This window comes from Fukomys damarensis, unplaced genomic scaffold (assembly GCF_012274545.1).
Source record: "Fukomys damarensis isolate Sample0158 unplaced genomic scaffold, DMR_v1.0_HiC HiC_scaffold_35, whole genome shotgun sequence".
Lineage (NCBI taxonomy): Eukaryota > Metazoa > Chordata > Mammalia > Rodentia > Bathyergidae > Fukomys > Fukomys damarensis.
The window spans coordinates 47,566,544-47,589,281 of record NW_022900947.1 but is presented as its reverse complement, the minus strand read 5'-3'; the positions used below and the strand labels follow the sequence as shown (position 1 = coordinate 47,589,281).

At 33.3% G+C, this 22,738-nt stretch overlaps 1 protein-coding gene across 7 annotated transcripts in view; it reads right to left on the bottom strand.

The window, feature by feature from the left end:
- Positions 1-22,738, bottom strand: part of Adgrl3 (adhesion G protein-coupled receptor L3) — an 811,341-nt gene that overhangs the window by 37,055 nt on the left and 751,548 nt on the right. For 5 of the 7 annotated variants that reach the window (XM_033758920.1, XM_033758918.1, XM_033758921.1 and 2 more), the window contains one exon: positions 21,151-21,247. In XM_033758920.1, the coding sequence (XP_033614811.1) occupies positions 21,151-21,247 (97 nt within the window). Of the gene's footprint in view, positions 1-705; positions 835-18,580; positions 18,623-21,150; positions 21,248-22,738 lie in introns of all 7 variants that reach the window. The other 2 variants (XM_033758923.1, XM_033758917.1) reach the window with 2 other exon arrangements.

Here is a 22,738-nt window from a genome sequence, read left to right as displayed (position 1 = left end):
CCCAACATTTTCATATTTAGAAAGGTAAAAAGCCTGTTGAAGGACTTATTGTGTAAGTAGCTTTAAGAAGACCTGTCTATTTTATCAAGACACAAATCTGTATCTCCTCAAGCTGGCAGACACTGGGAAGATTCTTCTAGGGTAGGAGAAACACTTTTGTGAACTTCCTGAACCGGCTCATTGAGGCGACAGCTTGAGGAAAGAAGGACCTGAGTGGCTGGCCCATTCCACTGCTTTGTTTAACACAACTTCTGAGGTAATGTAACGCTTTTATCAATTATAAGTCCTCGCGCCCAAAGTACTTCATAATAACATATTTTCTTGACCTTACACCATTAAGACCAAGGCTCTGTCTTACTTACCTTAGCCAAATATCTCATTTTTCAAAATAAATGCTTGGGTGTTCAATACAGAAAGAAACGGACAACAAGAAAAGTACTGACAAATCACAATACATTTTATAACAGCACAGAGGAAACAAACACATATTGATGATTCGGGCATTTGTTTATTAGAAGGGATCCATTTCTGACTAAGGAAGACCTAAGGAAAACGGAAAATAAAAGCACCAAGGGTGTGGAATGCAAAGTGTGTGTCTGTTTCCAAAACAAAGAAAAGGCAGGAGAAAGAAGAAGAGAATGTGCCCATAAAAGCTAAATAAAGTGGGACTCTCACTTGAGAAAATTAAGATAAACTGCAGCACACCTTGTGCGTTGTACATGCTGACAGAAGGGTTGTTACAGACCGCCGGTTCCCCAAGCAATGTGTTATAGGGATTGTTAGTACCATGCACACGAAGCACAGCATTGCTTATAAGGTGATTAGCCATGGCTCCTGGAACAGCCCCATAGAAAGACAAGAAAAAAAGGTCAATCAGGCAAATGTGTTTGAAAAAAAGAAAGGAAACATTTAGAATGACAACAGTTGATATAGTCCTGATTGCAGGCAAGCAGTTAATTAGACTTAAAAATATGCCACCAGAGCACACACATTTCCAACAATGCACGTATTGAGTAGATGGGAAAGAACGAAAATGGCTTACAGCGTTGATTAGGCCACATCTCAGGTGCTATCTTTCCCAAGGTGTAAGCAAGAATATATTCACATGCTTGCTAAAAATAAAAATAAAAAAGCAGAATCCTCTCATTCACACAACAAAACACAAACTGAAAGCCAAAAACAAAGAAAAAGAGAAAAGCTAAAATTAAACAAAATACTTCTTTGTTCACAGAAACAACTGCATTATTTTAAATGAGAATAAAAAAGAATAAAAGGCAACATTTATGATAAAACACTCATTTGGAGAGCAGTTGTTGACACAACAGAAGAATTGGCTATTTCTTAGAAATTTTAGGAAGAATCACCGATAAAGACATAAAATCTATTGTTACACTTAGTATACTATATTAAGCATACTAATTTGGGAATCTTACAAATGTGATAAAATCAGATGGATATTATTTTAAAACATTTAAATACTAACTTTATAGCGTCAAGTAATAGCTATGAATATATTTCCATTTTCCAACTGGTTATTGAAATTTTGATATAACAAAGTAGCAAAGTTAAACTTTCATTTTTTCGTGCAATGCATATTCTTAGTTTGTGAACATCATTAGTATGAGATGCAACCCTCCAAAACCATTTAACAAAGAAGGAAAAGACCAGAGGAAGCATTTCATTAAATATAACTAGGTCAAGTATGAAAATGATAGGCTGAATCATATAGTAATGTTAGATGATGAAGGAAGAAAATATGAAACAAATACAAATTTCATGGGGATAATCAATTTGACACAAAGGAATACATGGATTGAAATAAAAAACATGAAAGAAAATACAAGCTACATACAAAGAGAAAATATTTGTCCCCAAATACAAATATTTATGATTAAACAAAGAAATAATATCTAGACTACAGAAACAATTTTCAAAAGTCAGTACTAAAAACAAAGTTCACTTAGAAACTTGTCCAAAGGTATAGACAGAAGTTTTATGAAAAAGAACACACATGTGGCAAGAAATTCATGGAAAGAACTATTATAGCCATTAGGAAAACACAGAGTAAAACAATGGGATAGCACATTACATATAAAATAAAAATGGTAAAATTTCAAATGATGACATCGGTGCAGAGAAACGGAATCATTCATAGTTTGCTGGTGGGAATCCAAAATAGTACATCTATGTTGAAAAGCAGCTGGGCAGACTTTCATAAAACTAAACATGCAAACACCATGTTCCACCAAGCGACTTCACTCTGCATTTATCCAGAGAAATGGATACTGATGTTCACACAAAAAAAAACTGTATATGAATGTTCATTGTAGGCTTATTTGCAAGAGCCCCAAACTAGAAACAGACCAAATTTCCTTCAACTGGTCAATGGTCAAACTATCTGCGGCATAACTATGATATGGAGTATGACTCAGCAGTGAAAAATAAACTTCTGCTTACTAACACCTAGATGAATCTCTAAAGAATTATACTAAGAAAAAAAGCCAATAACAAAAGGCTATATTCCATGTAATTCCATTTCTATTTATAACATAATTGAAGGGACAGAAAGATAGGAAGGATCTGCCAGTGAATGCCTGGGGTTAAAGATGGAGAGGGAGAGGGAAATATGTAAATATTACCATTAAAGGGCACCGGGAAGCATCTCTGATGACACAAATAGATAATTATTTTATAGCCTGACTAAAAACGTAAATACACAAACCTATTTTCTGAATACAATTGCACATACCATGCATACATATAAATTCAACTACAAGTAAAACTGAAGAAAACGACACAAGATTGGTAGAGTTTATCAGCTTGAGCGTCCTGGCTGTGACAGGGTAATGCAGTTTTACAAGATACTGAGGGAACCCAGATAAAGAGTACACAATGTCTTGGTAGAGTTTTATGAATGCATGCAGTTATCTGAAAAAGTATCTACGTTTACTCACTGAATAAAAAGTATCAAAAATGGGAAGAGAATGCTTGGCTCTAGTATTGTTAATCTTCTAAATTATAATTTTTGTTATAGGAAGCTGTCACTCAACAAAGAAAAATTTTAAGCTCAAAATACAGAAAATGAACACCTCTTGGTTTCAAGGATAATAAAGCTTTTCATATCTCTAGAGTTGGAAAATACAATCTTTTATTTTCTTCAGGTATTCTTCCTGTATATACTGCAAAAAAAAAATAGCCTACAATTGGAAAATAATTTTTTCACTTACTAATTGCTCAACATTTGCTTGCTGAAGTTGCGTGACATATTCCTCTAAGGGTTCTTACCCGGTGCTTTGGCAGCTTTAGCCGTCACGCAATAGGCCTCTCAAGGAATTATTTTCCATCAATGAATTCAATATTTGGGATATTAATAAGTAAGTTACAAAGAGCTTATTTTAATGCTTTTCTCATAAAGAGAGTCATAAAACTCAAATATTTGTTCTATTGTTGTTATACAAATTTAATTGTTGAGGCTAATTGTTGTGTTTAATCATTTAAAAAAATCATCTTTTAGTTGTACCTGATACCTAATATTTATATTTCTGAACTTTTTAAAGTGTAAATGAAAGTCAGTGTTCAGATACAAATAATCACTGTTTAGAGTTTAAAGAGAAAACAAAAGGTATAACTGCAAGTAATGTAAAACCCTAAAAATAGAAAGTCATTCAGATTTTTTCACTCCCAGAAAATTCAGAGTTAAAATCTTTGTGGCTAATTCTTGAGTCTGCATCTAAGCACATTTCCCTTCTTTACCATTTACTGTCTAATTTGAAATAACTGGGAAACAATGAAGGCAAGGATAAATGGGACACTACTTTTTTCTTGCTTCATACAGCTTAAAATGTAACATGTTTTCTTCTATACATATATATATGTAATTTTAAAATTTGATATAAAAGAAGGCTTTTATAATAAAGAAACAAGAATAAGTCCAATGCAGATGACTCAGTATAACAATAATCCTTTATCATTCAGTTTATAAAAAATACAATCGAAAGGAAAAACTGTAATCATAAAAAGAGGAGTTTCACAGAAATAAAGTGTTTCATGAAATTCTAGAGAAGCTACAAAAGCTTTTATAGATAACTCATCTAGTTATACATTTCCTAATATAACATCCCTTTTCAGTCTGTTTTCTTCTAATTCTTCAATGCACTTAAAAGTATTTTTATTGGGAAAACTATTAATCTGTTAAGAAAAACTGAGCTCTAAAGTTGATTTTAATTTTATTCAATTTGTGCTAACTTAGAAAGTCTGGTCACAGGGCTACCATGCTATGGGTATACTGTTAGGTATTAGGACACAAGGTGAGCTATGTGAGCAAGATTCTGTCTCAGCCTCTTTACTTTAAGATTGCTTACAGCTTCCTTCCTCAAATATCTGTGCAATCCAGGAGTAGCGCTTGCTTAGTCCCTTCCATAACAAACGAATTGCACTCATAATAGAAGATATACCCGTTGTTTATACTAAAGCCCTACAACATATATAAAACAATTAAAAGCTTTTAAACAAAATGCACAGTCTTCTTTATATGAATATGTTTTTCTGATAAAATGAAAAGAACCACTACTTAAAAATGAATTGCTTTATGCACTATAACTCACTTTTACATCTAAAGCACTACTTGAAACTAACTTCAGCTTCACAAATGCAGAGACATAATTCCAGTGAGGGCTTCTGTGGTAGCAAGAAGAGTAGAAAGTGAATTTGTTGATTAATGTTTTACAAAGGACATAAAGGTACAGATAAGCTCTATAGATTTGTCAGTGTTAATAAGAGATGTGGCCGAAGAGTCAAACTATAATCTCTTAACTGACTTAACCGATATAAAATGTCTCTTTCTTGAGGCCTCTGAGTGCTTAGACGGAGCTCACAAGGTCCTCCGTATCGCTGTCCCACACAAGGGCAGTTTCTGGGAGACACCCTCACAAGGATCCCTCAATCCACATGCACATTTAGGCATTTCAATTCTACTTTTCAACGGTGGCACCGACTTCCAAGAAAAAAAAAAAAAAGAAACCAAACAGTGAAAAATGTCTTGCTGCCAATGCCTAGATCTTTTCACTAAGCATTTCCACAGAACCTGTCTTCCGCCACCTTTCATGTGCAGACGTTCTTGTCTTTTCTCTACAGCCACACTGCATTTCACTCGTCTTTCGCTGAAGTCTGTTCTGTTTGCCTCTGCTCTTTCCCCAGTCTACACAGGTCACTCTGGATTCTGAGACTATCTTCCAGGACTGTGTCTCCTCTCTCTTCCTCTTTCCTCTAACTGAGTTCTGATTGTATACTTCCCTCCTAACAGCTGTGAAATTTCTGAACACTTCCCAGAAGTTTGGTGTTTATGGGCCATCTGTCACTGCTTTTTAGCTGAAAAGTGAAGCACACTGGAGTCACTTTAAAGACACAAATAAGTTGGTGTTTTGCGGGGAAGGGAGGTAGTTACAACACCACGTAGGTGGAAAGAATATTTATGTGCTTTTTTTTTCACTCTGGAACATAAGCTTCAAGAAAGCTGAATAATAGGGAATTTTCATTGCTCTATACCAGTCAGTGATGGTGAACCTTTTAGTGACCAGTGCCCAAAATGCAAGCCTAAACCCAATTTATTGCAAAGTGCTACCACTATTGTGAAACATCAATGCGAGGTTTTAGTTTAGGAAAAAAATAAACTCATACATGAACAGCTTTTGTCTTAAAACAAATACAAATCACATGCATGCCATACTTTTGCCACCACTGCTCTACATCAAGTATCTTGAAGAATTGCAAAAGCTACTTAAAAAGCTCTATAAAGCTCCTTTTCCCTACCCCTCCCACTTCCCCTTTGCACCTTTTCTTCCTATTTCACATTATCTATTATACATTTTCATCCTTGTTTACACTTTCAGTTTCTCACACCAGAGGAACTGCTGGGTATTTACTCCTGTGTGTCCTATTTATTTCACTGGGAGGGGTAGGGAAAGGAAAGAGGCGAATGGAATTGACGCGAGAAAATGAAAAAATGGAAACAAAGACTTTGTAAATAGAGGAGGGTGGAGGGGTTGAAGCGAGGGTAGAATATGGGGGAAAATAAGAATCAAGATATGCAAAGGTATAACTCTCCAATGATGAATGTCATTATATTGTATACCTAAAATGTACCAATAATATTTTTTAAAAAGTACCCTACTTAATGAAAAAAATCTTATGTGAAATTGATGCTTCCTTGAAAGTATAAAACTAAATTATTTTGTCAGTTATGAGTAGAGTTAACAATCATGAGTAGGTTATTTAAAGAATGCCAGTTGTCCAATTATTCACGTTATTTCTTATTTTCTTCCCATAATACCAGGAACTATATCACTAAAACTTTTGAAGCAGAAATAATCATATAATTATTTGGAAGTACAAGCTACCACCTGAATAGTACCTGCAGAACATGATAAGAACAGCCCAAACCAAATAAAACCAAACAGAAAGATGCCACTACTAAAAATAAAAAGCTCAAACCATTGGGGCTAAAAATAAAGTGGCTGTGTAAAAAGAGCTGTTTCTTAATTATCCAGCTCCCTAGGTTCTGGCTGTAGTCTAGTCATACTTGCTCCTTTGCTATCAGAAACAGGGTTCTGTCTGAATCACAGAAAAAGAATTGAGTTTGAATTTCAACATACAGCTCGACAATTATTAACACTGCTGTCAGCAGAGGGCCGACCACAACATCTTTTACTTCTGGTGAAAGAATGATTCCTAACAAATAGGATTTCTAGTATTCCATACCGAAAAATTCAGAGTAGCTTTTCTGACCATTATTGAGAAAGTCAGACTTAGAGTTCCTGGAAAAAATTAGTCATTTTGAGAAGGATGCTTTCTGCACCAGAAAGTTGTGGTTGGTGTAACAGTTTTTGAATAAGTGGATCTGAATAGAATAATCATGTAAACACCCTTTCCAAGGGTACGATTTTACCACAAAGCTGTGCTACTTCTTCCCTTAGGACAACAGTGGGTGTTTTGATGTCAGGAGGCTCTGAGGGAGAGGCTATTTGGGACTCGTCCTTGTGACCTAGGGCAGAGTAGCGATCTAGGCAGATCTGTGTGTGTTCCTTGAAATGCGACAGTGGTAAACAGGTCTGGGAAAGGATGAAAATGAGGTGTTATGTCAATCTGTAACATGTTATTTAGAGCTGTAATTCAAGCAGTGCTTCTTTTTGATGCCAGGCCAACAAAGTATACGGGAAAACCCTTAAAATGACTTGAACTGTACTATGCATGGCAATGATCCACTGAAACAATATAACTATTCTTCAATAATTACAGAACAACATGTCTCAATTATCAACTTTTGATTATTTATAAATTATAGCATGGTAAATGTTCTCTTTGTTTTATGCCAATAAAATTTGTTTTGCCCTGCCGGTTCTTTCTATTTTCTCTACATCTCACCCTCCGTTCTATTCTCTCCCTTGGTTTGACATAACAATTTTTTTTTCTTCTCCAGACAGTCTTATTTTGTATTCTAGATTGGCCTTCAACTCACTATGTATCCCAGGCTGGCAGAGATCCTCCTGCCTCAGCCGCCCGAGTGCTGGGATTACAGGTGTGCATGTAACATTTTTAATGAAGTCATTTCTAATTTATACATTAACTGATGTATATAAGTCATACTTACCTATAAAGCATCGTTATTAATGTATGATTCTATGTTTTTACCTCAGACTTTAATGGAGCCTTCATATTCTATAAGAAAAACTATTCTCTCCACTGATAGCATTTTCTATAATATGAAAAATCCCAATTTCAGTAGAAGACACCTTTTATAAGACTGTAGTATTTACAAAATTGTGAAATCCTAAGAATTGAATGTAAAATGGTTTAGATATACATTTGTGTGCCAAAATTTGTACATATATTGCTTCTTTCTGGCGAAAGCACCTCAATGAATTTAACTTTAAAAAATAGATAAAATTGGTATGAGAAAAAGAGATATCTCTTTCTTTAGCTAGTGAAATATAACAAACCCAAGAAAACTGGACATGCTTAATCAAACTCAAAATGCATTCTATGTATTTAAATAAAACCTCTTAAATGACCAGTGATGTTGCACATTTTTTCATATGTTTATTTGCTATTTCTACTTCTTTGTCTGAGAAATGTCTGCTCATTTCAGATGCCCATTTTTGGATTGGGTCTTTAAATTTGGGAACTGATTTTTCTTTTTTTAAGTTCTTTATATATTCTACATGGTAGACCTTTGTCTGAGGAATAGCTAGTGAAAATGGGTTGTCTAACCATACTGTTGGTGGTTTTTCTGTCTGTGCAGAAGCTTTTTAATAAGAAGAGATCCCACTTGATTGTTTATGCTAGTTCAAGGGCAACTGAGATTTTGTACAAAACATCTTTTCCTGCACCAAAGTCTTCAGGAGTTCTACCTAACCTCTCTTCCATCCAGCTTAGTGTTGCTGTTTTAATATTTAGATCTTTACTCCATTTTTATTTTAGCACAGTACATGATGAGAGACATAGGTCTATTTATAATCTCTGTCAAGTTGAAACAGTTTTTCCCGCACCATTTATTAAAGAAGCTATCTTTCCTCCAGTGAGGGTATTTGACTCCTTTGTCAAAGATGAGGTAGCTCAGTATGTCTGGAGTTGTTTCTGAGTTTTCTAATCTGTTCCACTGGTCCTCAGGTCTGTTTCTTTTCAGTACCATGCTGTTTTTATCAAAGTAGCTTTGTAGTATAATTTCAAGTTGAGGACTGTGATACCCCCTACCCTGTCTTTGCCTAGAACTGCTTTTGCTATTCTAGGTCTCTTCTGATTCCAAATGAATATTTGCATTGTTTTCTAAAGGTCTGTTAAGTATGCTGCTGGGATTTCAATTGGGATTGCACTGAATCTATATAGCAGCTTTGGAAGTCTGGCCATTTTCACTATGTTTATTCTTCCTACCCAGGAGCAAGGGATGTGTTTCCATTTTCTGATATACTCATCCATCTCTTTTTTTCAGAGTGCGTAGTTTTCAGAGTAGAAGTCTTTAATTTCTTTTGTTAGGTTGATTCCTAGGTGTTTCAGTTTTTTTGGATGCTATTGTGAAAGGAATTGTTTGCCCTATTTCTCTCTCAGTGAGAGTGTTTTTCATCTACAGGAAAACTATTGATTTTTAGTTGTTGACCTTGTATCCAGCTACTTTGATGAATCTGGTTACTAAGTCTAAAAGATTTTGGTGGAGTTCTTGGGGTCTTCTATGTAGAATACCATGTCATATGAAATAATGAACATTTGACAATCCTGGGATTTCACCTCACCCCAGAAAGAATGGGTGCTATCATGAAATCAACAAACAACAAATGCTGGTGGGGCTGTGGGGAAAGAGGAACCCTGATCTACTGCTGGTGGGAGTGTAGGATGGTGAGACCACTGTGGAAATCAGTAAGCAGATACCTCAAAGAACTAGGATTGGAAGTTCTTGACCCAGCTATTTCCCTGCTGTGTATCTTCCCCAAAGAATTAAAAGAATTAAACCACAGTGATATATGTGCATCCATGTTTATAGAGGCAGAGTTTGTAATAGCTAAAACTTGGAAGGAGCCCAATTGCGCATCCACAGAAGACTGGATAATGAAAATGTGTTTGTTTAATAAATGGAATACTACTTAGCCATAAAATGAGAAATTAGAGACATTTATAGCTAAATGGATGCACATTGAGGAGATACTCTTAAGTGAAATAAATAGAATGCACAGTAAATACCGAATAGTTTCTCTAGTGTGAAAAACTGAAAGTGTAAATAAGAACTGAAAGGTATAATAGATAATGTGAAATAGGAAGAAAATGTGCAAAGGGAAGGGGAAGTGGGAGGGGTTGTGGAAGGAAAGAAGATAATGGAATTAATATGAGAAAATGAGAAAATGGAAAAAAAGGCTCTGTAAATAGGGAGAAGTGGAGGGGTTGAAGGGAACGCAGGGAACAGGGAAAAATAAGAACCTAGATGTAAAGGTGCAGATTTCCATTGAGGAATGTCATTACATTATATTCCTTAAATGTGCTAATAAAATTAATTTTAAAAATACATAAAACCTACTCAACTGCAATGTAGCATTATGGAGGAAGGCACATGTCAGAAACTGGAATCCAGCAAGACTTTTACATCATCTAATCTATTACCATTTTTTAACACAAAAACAAACACAGGTCCTGAGACATATTTAACTGATCCATGGTCACATATGATTCCTGTAGTTTCACTTAAATGTGGCATATTTTTGTAGTGCTGGCGATGGAGGCTGGGGTCTCACACCCCCTAAGTGCTCTTCCAGTGCATCACATCCCCATCACAAGTTTCAGATGTTAAAAGGAGGGATCTTTTCTTCACAAATATGTGCCACACGATTTTATTGGCTGCCTTCTGGGAGGGCATTAATTTTCCTCATGTATACTTTTCAATAACTACTTTTCAATTTGTTCATTTTCATAAGCATGTATTAAATAAAATAGGCAAAATCACATTAAGTAGATACAAAGGCTTCAAGCACTCTATTTTAAATGTTTTATTTTGTTTCTGTTTTATTGTATAACCAAATAACAACAGCACCCACCCTACATGCACACATACACAACTAGTAGGGCTATTTTTTGAAATAGAGACACGCGTATAAATCAAGACTAAGTTATTAATTACAAAGCAAAACAAAAATTATCAGAATCTGCAGGACACCCTTAAAAGTTACGCAAAATAACTTTCAAAACATAATTTCACATTTTAATGTTTTAATTCAAACAATTAATGAAATCAGAAAGTGCCAAAGAAGAAATATTTTGTTGAAAGTCAAGAGCTCTTTTATCATTTTTCCTAAAGTAGTAAACTGAAGAGCTGACATCTTGATTTATCACACTGTGCGCTTTTAATAGCCAACAAGTTTGCTATTAAATTTTAATCAACCTGCCTATTAAATTTCATTCAGATGGTTTAGAGACACTTCAGCTACTTTTAATAGCTAATTCACTCACTGAAAATCTATTAATTTGGATTTCAATGACACATTTTCTCCAAAGTACAGACTGGGTTATTGTTAATTTAATGCAAAATAAAATTTTCTGAATGCTGAAGCATTGATTTCATTTTAAATTTGGGCATTCGAGTTGAGAACCTTTGAGATCACCTACACTATTTCTTTTGCTTTGCACTAACTGGCTTTGTATGTCTCATTGTCCAGATGTGAGATTTTCTACAACACATACTTAGAAGTCTAACTGCTGGGTCATATGCTGTGCATATTTTCAATGTAGAACATACTGTTAAAATGGTGTCAAGTGCATTTGTGCCAATTCACATTCCCTGGAGCAGCACGTATTTCTCAAATTCTTGCTGGGATAGTATCATCAGACTAACATTTGTTTTGCCCATCTGAGTATGAAAAATCTATCACTACCGCACATTGTATTTTCCCTGGGATGTGGGGTAATTTGCCTGTGTTCACAGGTTTCACTTTGGTGAGCTGCTGTTCCAACCTCTACCCAAATTAATCCTAGGTTGTTGAATTTTATTTATTGATTTATAGACACTCAACATAACCTTAGTACTAACATTTTGTTGGTTATATACACCATTTACCCCATCCAATGTCTCACCTGCCAGTAGGTATTCAATGATATATTTTTTACATTATTAGAAGAAAATTCTGCTCAGAGATCTTAAATTTTCTTATTGCCCAAGGTAACAGTGGATTAGAATTTAGGATTCTTAGTGAATCTTCTCTTTGTAACAGAAAACGTGGTTGATTTGCCAAAATTATGAACCTATAATAATCAGTAATTTGTTCCCAAGCCTCATTTTTGTAGAGATGCTTACATTCTTATGTTCTGTTAACTTGGATATTTAAAATTCTTTAGTATAGCATTCAAAACAAACAGTGAGTTTGAAGATGACAGGTCAATTAATTGAAGAAAAATACCAGTACATCATAGCTGTTTTAGTAAATCAAAGATATTCCGCAAAAAATATTATTTCTGTCATTACACCACGATTACTCATTTATTTTCTCTGAGTCAGATTCTTGATAGTATGCTAATGCCATGTAGTCAGTCTCACAGTTGAATTCATTTGTAAATCATACATTGCTTGTGCATTTTTCCAAATGAAAAAATTTCAGGACAAATGAAAGTAGAACTAATACTATATAACAGTTTACCAAAATGAAGAAAACATTTTCTAGTATAATTCTTGTTCAATATTGGAATGCTTTTATATATCATGCAAATTGTATAAGCTGACATGTAGGTCTGTCCTGACTAAAGTTTGAACCATAAAACTGGAACTTCTAAGTACAAAAGTATGTCTGAAAGAAATAGCTGTGAATTAAAATGTAGCATGTATAAATAATATTTTTTCTATTTAAGTTTATTGGTACATTTAAAGCAAGCAATACAATAAATTTACATTCATCATTGTGCTCTTGGGCCTTTCCATGATATATCTTGGTTCTTGTTTTTTCTCCATACCCCTGCACTCCCTTCACCCCCTTCACCCTTCCCTATTTACAAAGACTTGTTTCCATTTTTCATATTTCTCAGAATGTTTATTTTACAATATGATCATAATCAACTCTGTTCTGTTTAGGCTGAAGTTGATTCAGGAAACATACTGCTTCTATTTTTCTAAATCAAGACTTACTCTCCTCCTTCAATCTATATATCGTCTCAAATCTTTCTTAATTCCCCCCGATTTACTTGGGATTGTATATTACATTCCATGAATGTGCTGTGTAACTTCCATTTTTCTGAAGTATCCACATTCCTCATAATGTTAAATTTTGGAGTGAACTAATTATGACAATCATAGGAGAGCCAATCACATCAATGCTTACTTCTAAGTGGCATTCAGGCATAAAATGTAAATGTTTGTATATAATTTAGCAGGTGTTCTTTTAATGAGATACTATCTAATTATTACAATAGCAATTTAGGTATCTTTTTTAGTGAAGTACTTTTGGGGATATGTTTATGTATCCCTTTTCAGTTTTTATTTTTCATGTAGTAGAATTAAATCTAATTTACTTCAAAGCAATAATAAACATTAAGATAACCAATTTATTAGAAAAAAATTGAACAACAGATTGCTCTACTTATTTTGGCTGTTATATGTGATATTTACATTACAATCTTTAAGTTTATGGGAGAGTCAGAATATTTTTACAGATGAGAAATACAGTTTAAATTTTCTGTTCAAAATTTGAATTATGAAGGATTTCATAGTTTTTGTTAAACCAGAATTAGCCACATTGAAGTAGTAAGGTTTGATTTATGACATTATCACTAACTTTGCAACTCAAATGGATTTTTTACTTGTTCCAAGAATTATACCATGGCACTGATAAGAACATGCTTCAAGAACTATTAAATTAAGAAGTACAAAGATCTGGCAAGAGTTCTATCTCTGGTTCTATTACAAAAAGATTATCTGCAGAATGTATTTGCCTGTTTTTAAAACATAAACTTCCCTGAAAAAATGTTCATTAAAAAAAAAACTAAAATTAAAGAAAAAAGTATTTTACCATTAAACTATTCTGAAAGGTTGGAGGAAAGAAAAGAAAAATGATCATATTACATTTATATTAAAGAAAAGTATTTTACCATTAAACTATTCTGAAAGGTTGGAGGAAAGAAAAGAAAAATGATCATATTACATTTTTCTATCATTTGATCTCTATAAGTGAACAATAATATATAGCAATTTAACATATTCCATCTCAAATAATTTTGTAAAAGTAGTATGCTGTCAGTCTCTCTCCACATATATCGTTTTATAAAGCATACTTTAAAAAAATAGGAAGAATCCACTTTACATAACTTTATTTAGAACAAAATAATGTAGGAAGCCAATAAAGTACATGACAAATGAAGAAATAGATGTGACTAGTAACACCACTAATTATATCTATTTTCCACTAATGTGATAAAGGTCCTTTTAAAACAGTATTTTATTGTAATTATTAGTAATTTCATAAAAACTGTCATCATATTAGAAGAATAAATATTTTTGTTACCATGCACATATGTTTGTAGTCAGAAAGACTTTTTTTGAAGTCTAGTACTTGCCACACGATTATAAACAAGGTATTCACTTTTACCTACCAACAAAGCCAGTTTCTTAATGCATCTAAAGACAATGGATCATAATGAACCACATTCAATATGGGATAGATAGCTACACAGAGCACAGAAAAAAAATTCCAAATTCAATAAGAACTCTAAAGAGGCATATTGTGCAAAATTTTTAAAAATGTATTTTGCGTTTAGCTTCTGAAAACATCTTTTTTCAAAAAATTGTATTCTTTTCATAGTTGAAAATAGAGATATTTCAAAGCTAGAAATTTAAATGTTCTACAGCACTTACATTAAAACATCTAACTGCAGCTTGTTTGATTTGTAATAGAAGATATATATTGAAGGCAATAAGCTAATAAACCATAAAAATTAGGTTTCTATATCAAGAATTAAAGAATATGTGGAAACTTTAAGTAAACACTGTACTCATGTAAAAAATACAAAAACAGGTTTATTATTATGAGTTGGCTTTGAAAGGAGAGATTATTTGAAGAACTCATATCAAAGAGACGATACTTAAAGCAAAGAATGGCAGAACCTGCTGAGTAAGCCTTTACAAGTTTTTGTTTTCAGTTCCTGCCTGCATTTTATAACAAGAAGCTTTGCCATGATTGACTGGGAATCAATACCCAATATCACTCCCACCAAGAGTTCATTCTGGACATTATTAGGCTTTCTTGGATTAGGAACTCGGTTATTAATAGAATACTTTAATTATCTATCTGCCTTAGCCTTTCACTTTTAAAAATCTACACCTGTGTGGCATATGGTTATTAAACTTTTTTTTCTAACACACATTTCTTTCTCTTATTGTGATCTTTTCTAAGTATGTCCTTATTGATGATGTGTACAAAGGAAAGAAAGTTACACAGAGAATACTATTTCACACAGCAGGAATACAAAGGATGAAAATGCTAGATACAAATATAATTGTAAATCTCAAAAAAATTTTACCCATGTCATAGGATAACTCTTATTTGCATTCAAAGCAGCATATTTGTTTAGACTGAAATGAATTTTGATGAACAGGCTACTGTGATTTGTTAAGTTATGCAAGTACTACAGGCACCTTATTAATAGCTTTTGCAAATTTCACAATAAGATGTCTGATTATATTAGAAGATGGCTAATATTTACAACCAATGACTTTGTGATCCTACAGAACAACAATGTTTTAGAGCACTATAGCATACTTTATCCATATAAACCAAATTATGCTCGTAGGCAATAATTAAGTGCAGTGAGTTTTAAACTACTAGCTTTAATTTATATAAATCATTAATTGTAGATGAACACTTTTTCATTTTCCTTTTCCTTTTAAAATATAACATATTTAGAGGTATGAATATTATCAAAGTAGCAGGAGATTTATTGTGAAGGTTTTTCTGCTTCAATGACCAATTTCCTCGGAAAAACAGGCTTTAAAAAGATGGGATTAAAAAGAAAATTATTCATATTCCTGCTCCGCTACACAACTGGTATTTAGGAGGGCTCTCTGAATTCAACTAGTGCTATCTAAGTTTCTGATCTGTAGGCTAGATAGGGTTTGGAAGGAAAAAAAATGTTTGCTTATACTATTAACTAAGGAAAGGGAAAAGAAATATACAAGTTTTTTTTTATGATGTTAAAATGAGTAGAGATCAAAAGTAGCAAGTACAAATAAGCAGATGTACTTCACATTTACCTTCTAATTCAGAAGAAACAGTTCAGTTTTACTAGTTTATTTATTTTTTTTATCCTCTAGGATATCACCACCTTAGGAAAATTATTATTTGTTTTATTTGGCATTCAGGTAGCCACCTCTTTCCTCTGACCTATTTCTGAAAAGTAAAATAGAATGGAAATCTTTGGTAGTTAAGGATGAGTTTTTTAATTTACTATTTGAAAGCACTGGTGGTGGCTCGTATTCATTTACTAGAAAATGTAAGTGAACCTCTGAATAAAATAATAATAGTTTTATTATGTTCTTGACACTGGTATAAGCGATTTGCATGTGTTATTTATTCCTATGAAGGATCTTCCGAAGTGAGTAGCATTTATACTTTTATTACACAGGCCAGGAGAAGCTCACCAGTTTGCCAAAACTTACTGAATTAAAATTCAGTGACTTTTCTTAAAACTACCATGCAAAACCACAGTGAGTAAGTTGGCTATTTGCAAATGACTATTGGATGATAAAATCATCCCTTGTTTGTAACAACGATGCTTCTAAAGGTAAGATCACTTTTCTGTACGTAGTGGTGCCACTAGCTCACAGCCAAAATGCAACCTTAAAAATTATGAAAATAAATATATCATCATAAGGCTTCATACTTTTCCTGACTACATAAAATGTACCGTGAATGCTCGTACAGATGGATGCAAGTTTGAATACTGAAAGACAATTCCATCCACATTAATAATAGTTACTACAATCAGTTTTCTGATACATAACATCTAAATAAGTGTAAATAAACATAGCCTTCCTGGTCAGATCTCCATACATAAAAATTTAGATTACATTAACTTGTGTGGCAGGTTGACAGAAAAGATGATGGGAGGTCAGTGGGAAATAAAAATCCATGATGCTAGCCAAGCCATTGTTGCAGAAAATATATTTTTTAAACTGATGCTACCACTCAGAGGGAGCATGTTTTGTTAAGGCACGTATTTATAATTTACACAAGGATACCAGGTTGGTAGGAGCTGGCAATCAAATTTATCGTAATGGGAAATCTAAAAGGTAATCTGATATGTATGGTGCAAACACATTGGTTTAAGAACAGAACATCAGAGATGATCTTAAAAAAAAAAAAAGTGAGGAGTACCTCTGCCTTGCACAGTAGATTCTTTAACCTCAGTGGACCCTAATGATAATTATGACTGATTCTTATTTGGAAGAAAAGATAATAAGACATACAAAATATAAAATAATACTCTTCTGATGTGTTGGGTGATGGTATTAATAAGAACGAAAACCTAGATTAAAAGGAGCAAATTTTTTTACTACAATAGCTTATAGCACTATTTTAAAGACACAAATAAGAGATTTAATATATCTAAATTAGAAAGGAAATGAAGTTGGAATTTTAAAAAATGCTAAATTTATAATTTACACAAGGATACCAGGTTGGTAGGAGCTGCCTAGGCACACTGGAAAAATAAAACTTCTGACCCTCATGTAACTAATTAAAAAGAAAATGAGAAATGAAGCTATGATATTTGTGATAAGATAAACCCTAATAAAATCAAATTTCAGAAGGTAGTCTAATTTCTACACAGACTTTTAGAATATTGAAGGTGTTTAACAATTAACTGAACTTCCCGACAAATTTCTCAGAAGATGCCTCCCTACTAGGTCAAGGCCAAGCCTTTTAGGAAGCACTATTAACCTAAATTGTTCCAGGTCAGATCTGGCCAGGAGAGACTATGAGGAGGAGACATGGGCGGGAAAGAGCTAGGGGTTGAACTGACTGAACCTTCAAAGCCTGTTCAATACCGTCATTATTTAAAGAAACTAATAAATAAATCCTCCTGCAGATTTACAAGCTCATGAAAAGTTGGGTTTCATTTGGAGTTAACCTTTGGTTAAACCGTCTGTACTCAGGTATCATTTTATGTCTCTTCTCAAGTCCCCTCTTCGAAAGGATATACCAGCAGATTGATGTTGTTCAATTGGTAGGACCTAGCCCTGGCTTCGAGGAATTCTGGATTGGCCCGAGTGTGTGACATACCAAACAGGTTGGCAAGGAAAAAAAAATATCTGCAAAGGTTAAGGGAACATTCGGGGAAATATCTTCATAAGTACAGATATGCAAAGTACAGGTTTAATGGAAGGGTTGAAAGAGATGAAATAACCAAACAAGAAACCCGCAGAGAAAAATATAAGAGTTAGTGTACTTACTGAAAATTATCAACAAATCTACAAGGTTTCACAGGATTGCAGAAATAAAATCCCAATAGCAATCAAATTTATCGTAATGGGAAATCTAAAAGGTAATCTGATATGTATGGTGCAAACACATTGGTTTAAGAACAGAACATCAGAGATGATCTTAAAAAAAAAAAAGTGAGGAGTACCTCTGCCTTGCACAGTAGATTCTTTAACCTCAGTGGACCCTAATGATAATTATGACTGATTCTTATTTGGAAGAAAAGATAATAAGACATACAAAATATAAAATAATACTCTTCTGATGTGTTGGGTGATGGTATTAATAAGAACGAAAACCTAGATTAAAAGGAGCAAATTTTTTTACTACAATAGCTTATAGCACTATTTTAAAGACACAAATAAGAGATTTAATATATCTAAATTAGAAAGGAAATGAAGTTGGAATTTTAAAAAATGCTAACTGTAAGAATGAATGGGAAGTTAGGATATATGAAGATGCAAAGATGTAGTGCCTACAATTTTCAATTATAATAACAGAGAATATAATACTGAGGATGAGCAGAACTAATTATGTTGCTGAGGTGACTGAGGTGTTCATCTGGAGAGATAATCTCGGATGTCACCTACCTAAATATGATACACACGCTTGAATGCAGGGAACATAGGACCCTGGGAAATAAGATTAAAGAAGGAAGTTAAAGACTATCTTGAGAGATACAATATGAAAAAATAAAACTTTAATGTACTCCAATCATCTAAGATAAAAAATAATGAGATGAGAATAAAACAGGAGTTTCTGACCTTGGTTGGGCAGGGTTAGGAAATTCATACTGGAAATAAGGAAGGTCACTGTGATTTCTAGCACTATTAGAGTCACTAAGTGAAAGGAAAAGCAGTTATCTTGATAGCAGAAATCACAGCCTTGATTCACGTTAAATTTTACATCCAATTTAACCCCTTACCAATGTCATTAAAATCACTTATGCATTGTCACAAGAAGTATTATGCCCTTTGTTTAATAGCTTTAAGAAACATTTTTTAAAGCTAGATGTCTTAATAGACAGACTTAAACATAAGATTGGTAAACATGAAATAGTATTTTCTTTAAATTTATTTCAAATTAACTCAATCATTCATCTCATTGTATTCAAAGTTGATTAAATTACTGAGAAAGAATTAAAGGGAATGAATTAAATAGCAATGTAAGATAATTTGCTTGAGTTTGAAGTCCTAAGAAAATATACATCTAAAGCAGATTTTACTAAAGCTATGTAACTTACCCTGGTTGTTAAAGGTTGATAACATTACTAGATAAAATAGTAATTTAACATATTCTATCTAGTCTCATCAAAGTACAATGTTAAAATCATATTATCACATCCTTTGTTTTAACCAGTAGTGTGAGGTTTTTTTTTTTTTTGGTATTGGGGATTGAACTTGGGTCCTTGCACTTGCAAAAATCCCTGGCCCTGTTTAAACCACTAGTGAATGGCTGCTGTCATCAATAAATTCAAAATACTTCTAATAAGGAAAAAAGAAAAAGAAAATTAGTTACTCCGGAAGCAAATTAGCTTCAAGACTATTGAGGCATGTGTGAGCAATTAGCTGCCTAGCATTTGAGAAGCTAAGTGAAAAAGTTGGATTTCTGACATTTAAAATTTTTTTACTAACTAAATGTTAAAACCAAATTGAAAAAGAATACTTGAAATAGTTTGTCTAAAGGCACAATCTATCTAATAAAAACAAACTAATAATGACAAAAAATAAGAAGGTAATTGTTTTATTTTAATGCATTTTCCTCATATTTAGAGGAATATTCCCATTTGTCACTGTTCTTAAACCTAAAGTGAAGAAGGAAATTTATTGATTTATTTTTGCTTTATTGGGGATTGAACCCATGGAGTGCTCAACTACATTCCCACTCCTTTTCTCATTTTCTTGTGAGACATGGGATTGCTAAATTGCTTAGACTGGCCTTAAATCTGTGATTCTCCTGCCTCAGCCTTCCAGGTAGTTGGGATTCCAAGTGTGCACCACCACATCTAGAAAGGTGGGTAGTTTAAAATCAACACTAGTTTATAGTTACTATATCATTACTCTAAGTGACATATGAAACTCTGGAGGATTACAGTAAAGTGTGGATCCATGTATCAAATTGTCTATATCCTACTTCTTACATATAAAATAAAATTCAATGGAGTTGAGTAAAAATGAGTAACAGCACCAGCACCTGAACCTTTCTTAATCATCAGCCATTATTATTACATTATTTGTGTCTAAATAACTTTGGGTGTGGTGTAATAAAAAGATCTCAGAAAAAGCTCAAAAAGAGATTAATACTTGTAGATAAGATGGAAAAAATAACAATGGTTGATCTTAAAAATAACTATATTCATACAAATGCCAACTTCCCAGATAAAACTATATTCTAAATACCTTCATTTGCAAACATTGACTTCATTAGCATTGCATCTAATAAGATCTACATTTTTATTGATGAATGATTCCCTCCTCCCTCCCTCCCTCCCTCCCTCCCTCCTTCCTTCTCTCCCTCCCACAAAAGAAACAGTAGACAAAATGGAAGATTAAGAGAATTTCATTTCAAAGAACTAAATGATGCGCAGGGAGCACTCTAACTAAATAGTGTCCAGAGGCACACACACACATACACACACACACAAATACACACACACACATGGGTGCATTTTTCTTCATAGATCTTTAAATACACAACATTGTCTGGATAATCCTTTTAGATATTGAGAGTAGATGAGATCTGTCCCTTGCACATATATTATTAGACAGTGTGTATATTCTTACTTCCTCCAGTGCTACAGGAGTGCTTTCTGTCTGTGACAATGTGGAACTCTATGACGCTGTATAACCACATAATTGCCCATTTTCACTGCTTCTAATGAGGCCTGAAAGCTCACCAATTTATAGCTCTGGCAGATGACTAGAAAAAGAAGTTTTTTCGTTTTCTAATTTCCCTTCAAAAAATATTTCCTGAAAATTCAAAAATTAAAAAAGACACAAATAATGAAACTCAGACTCACTACTCACTCGACCAGGTTTTATATCCTCGCAATAATCCTATCACACAAAACAAGGTTTAATACTTGCAAATAAACAGAGATATTAAGAACTTCTAAAAATAAGCAGAAAAATAATAGATAGGAAAACCCCTTTCTAATTACCTCTGTTGAGTGATGCTGAACTGTTTATATCTCCAGTAATGAAGGATGACTCTGATTGTTTTCGTACTGTGTCATTCCACATTCTACGAATTCGGCTCTGGAGAGGGGAAGAGGAAGAGAAAGAACTATGAAGCAGTGAATTCTCACAAAAGTCATTCATTTCCTCTGCCATCATTTACGAGACCTTTGTTTCTAGCACCATGCTCATACTATAATTGAATGAAGACATCAGAAATAAAATTAATGATCAGTCTTGGTTCCGATTAGGTAAATTCCTATGTACCTACAAGAAGGACAATTATAATTATGAAAGAGAAATAAATGTAAAGTACTACACAGACTTAAATATGTTAAAAATTGATAGATTTGTGCATTACATGGCATTATAAAGTTTTAATTTCCGAGGTGAAACAAATGACTTTCATTGTGACTTTTCTTGGCACAAGAATGTTTAAATATACATTAGATTGTAGATTTTATTAACAAAATATTTAGTTTGAGCATCTGAAGTTTAGTAAGAATATTAGTGAAATGTTGCCAAAGTTGTATTTTCAATAACTTTCATAAGAAGACCAATATAATTTTAGACATTGCATAGCTTTAAGTTTTTCTGAGAGGCTCTTGTTACACAGTGGAGGCTAGCTTGATGCCAGTATGTAGCCCAGACTAGCCATGAGCTCTCTGTGGTCCGTTTGCCTTAGCCACCGAAGTGCCTGGATTACAGGCAGGTGCCAAAAAGCCTGATTTTATTTTTCTTTCTTGAAAAAAGAGAAAGGCAGTCTGTTCACCTTGAATCACTGCTTTACAGTAGTTTAGAGGTGATGAAAAATCCCCACCTAATTATATTCTCAAATTCAGAATTCTAAGTGCCAGTTAATTCATGAATACGGTACAGTGTTATTTCATTTGGGGATTTTTTTTTCTGTTTTATTCTGTTTCCCCATTTTATTGAGTTAGGGATCAACAATATTAATCTCATCAGCAAAAACAAAATATTTTAATAAGCTTTTTCAGAATGAAATAGTTAATAAGAAAAATTATTACTAATGGTGAAACTAAACTCACAAAATGCATCTATTCCAAGTATATCTGAAATTCTTGAATAGTAGGAGCAGCCAATCTTAAAACATTAGATGGCTGTATGAACCTTAAAAAGTGTTTAGAAGTGTTCAGAAATACTATGTTTCACAGTTTTCCTAGGTCAGTGCATAAATAGCACACATATATGAAAAAAGACTGGAAAACAAAAACTTTTATGAAAAGATTAGAGAGGGAGACACGAGAATAAATGAAGAAAATGACAAAACAAAACAAGAGTTTTTTGTTGGGTAGAACTACATACAGGTTGATTAGGGAAAGGTTAAATGAAGAGAAAAATTTAAAATCTTCTAAATTGGATATTATGTGTTCACATATATTTATTATATTACTAAGTTTCACAAATTCATTTATTTACATTCATTCTTTTATTTTTCAAATACTGTATAATAAAAATAAACGTAAAAAGTCAATAAAGTAAATGAAAGAAAAATGGCAGGTCACTTATAGGCTGCTCAAAATAGGAAGGACAAACTTTCAGTCCATATAT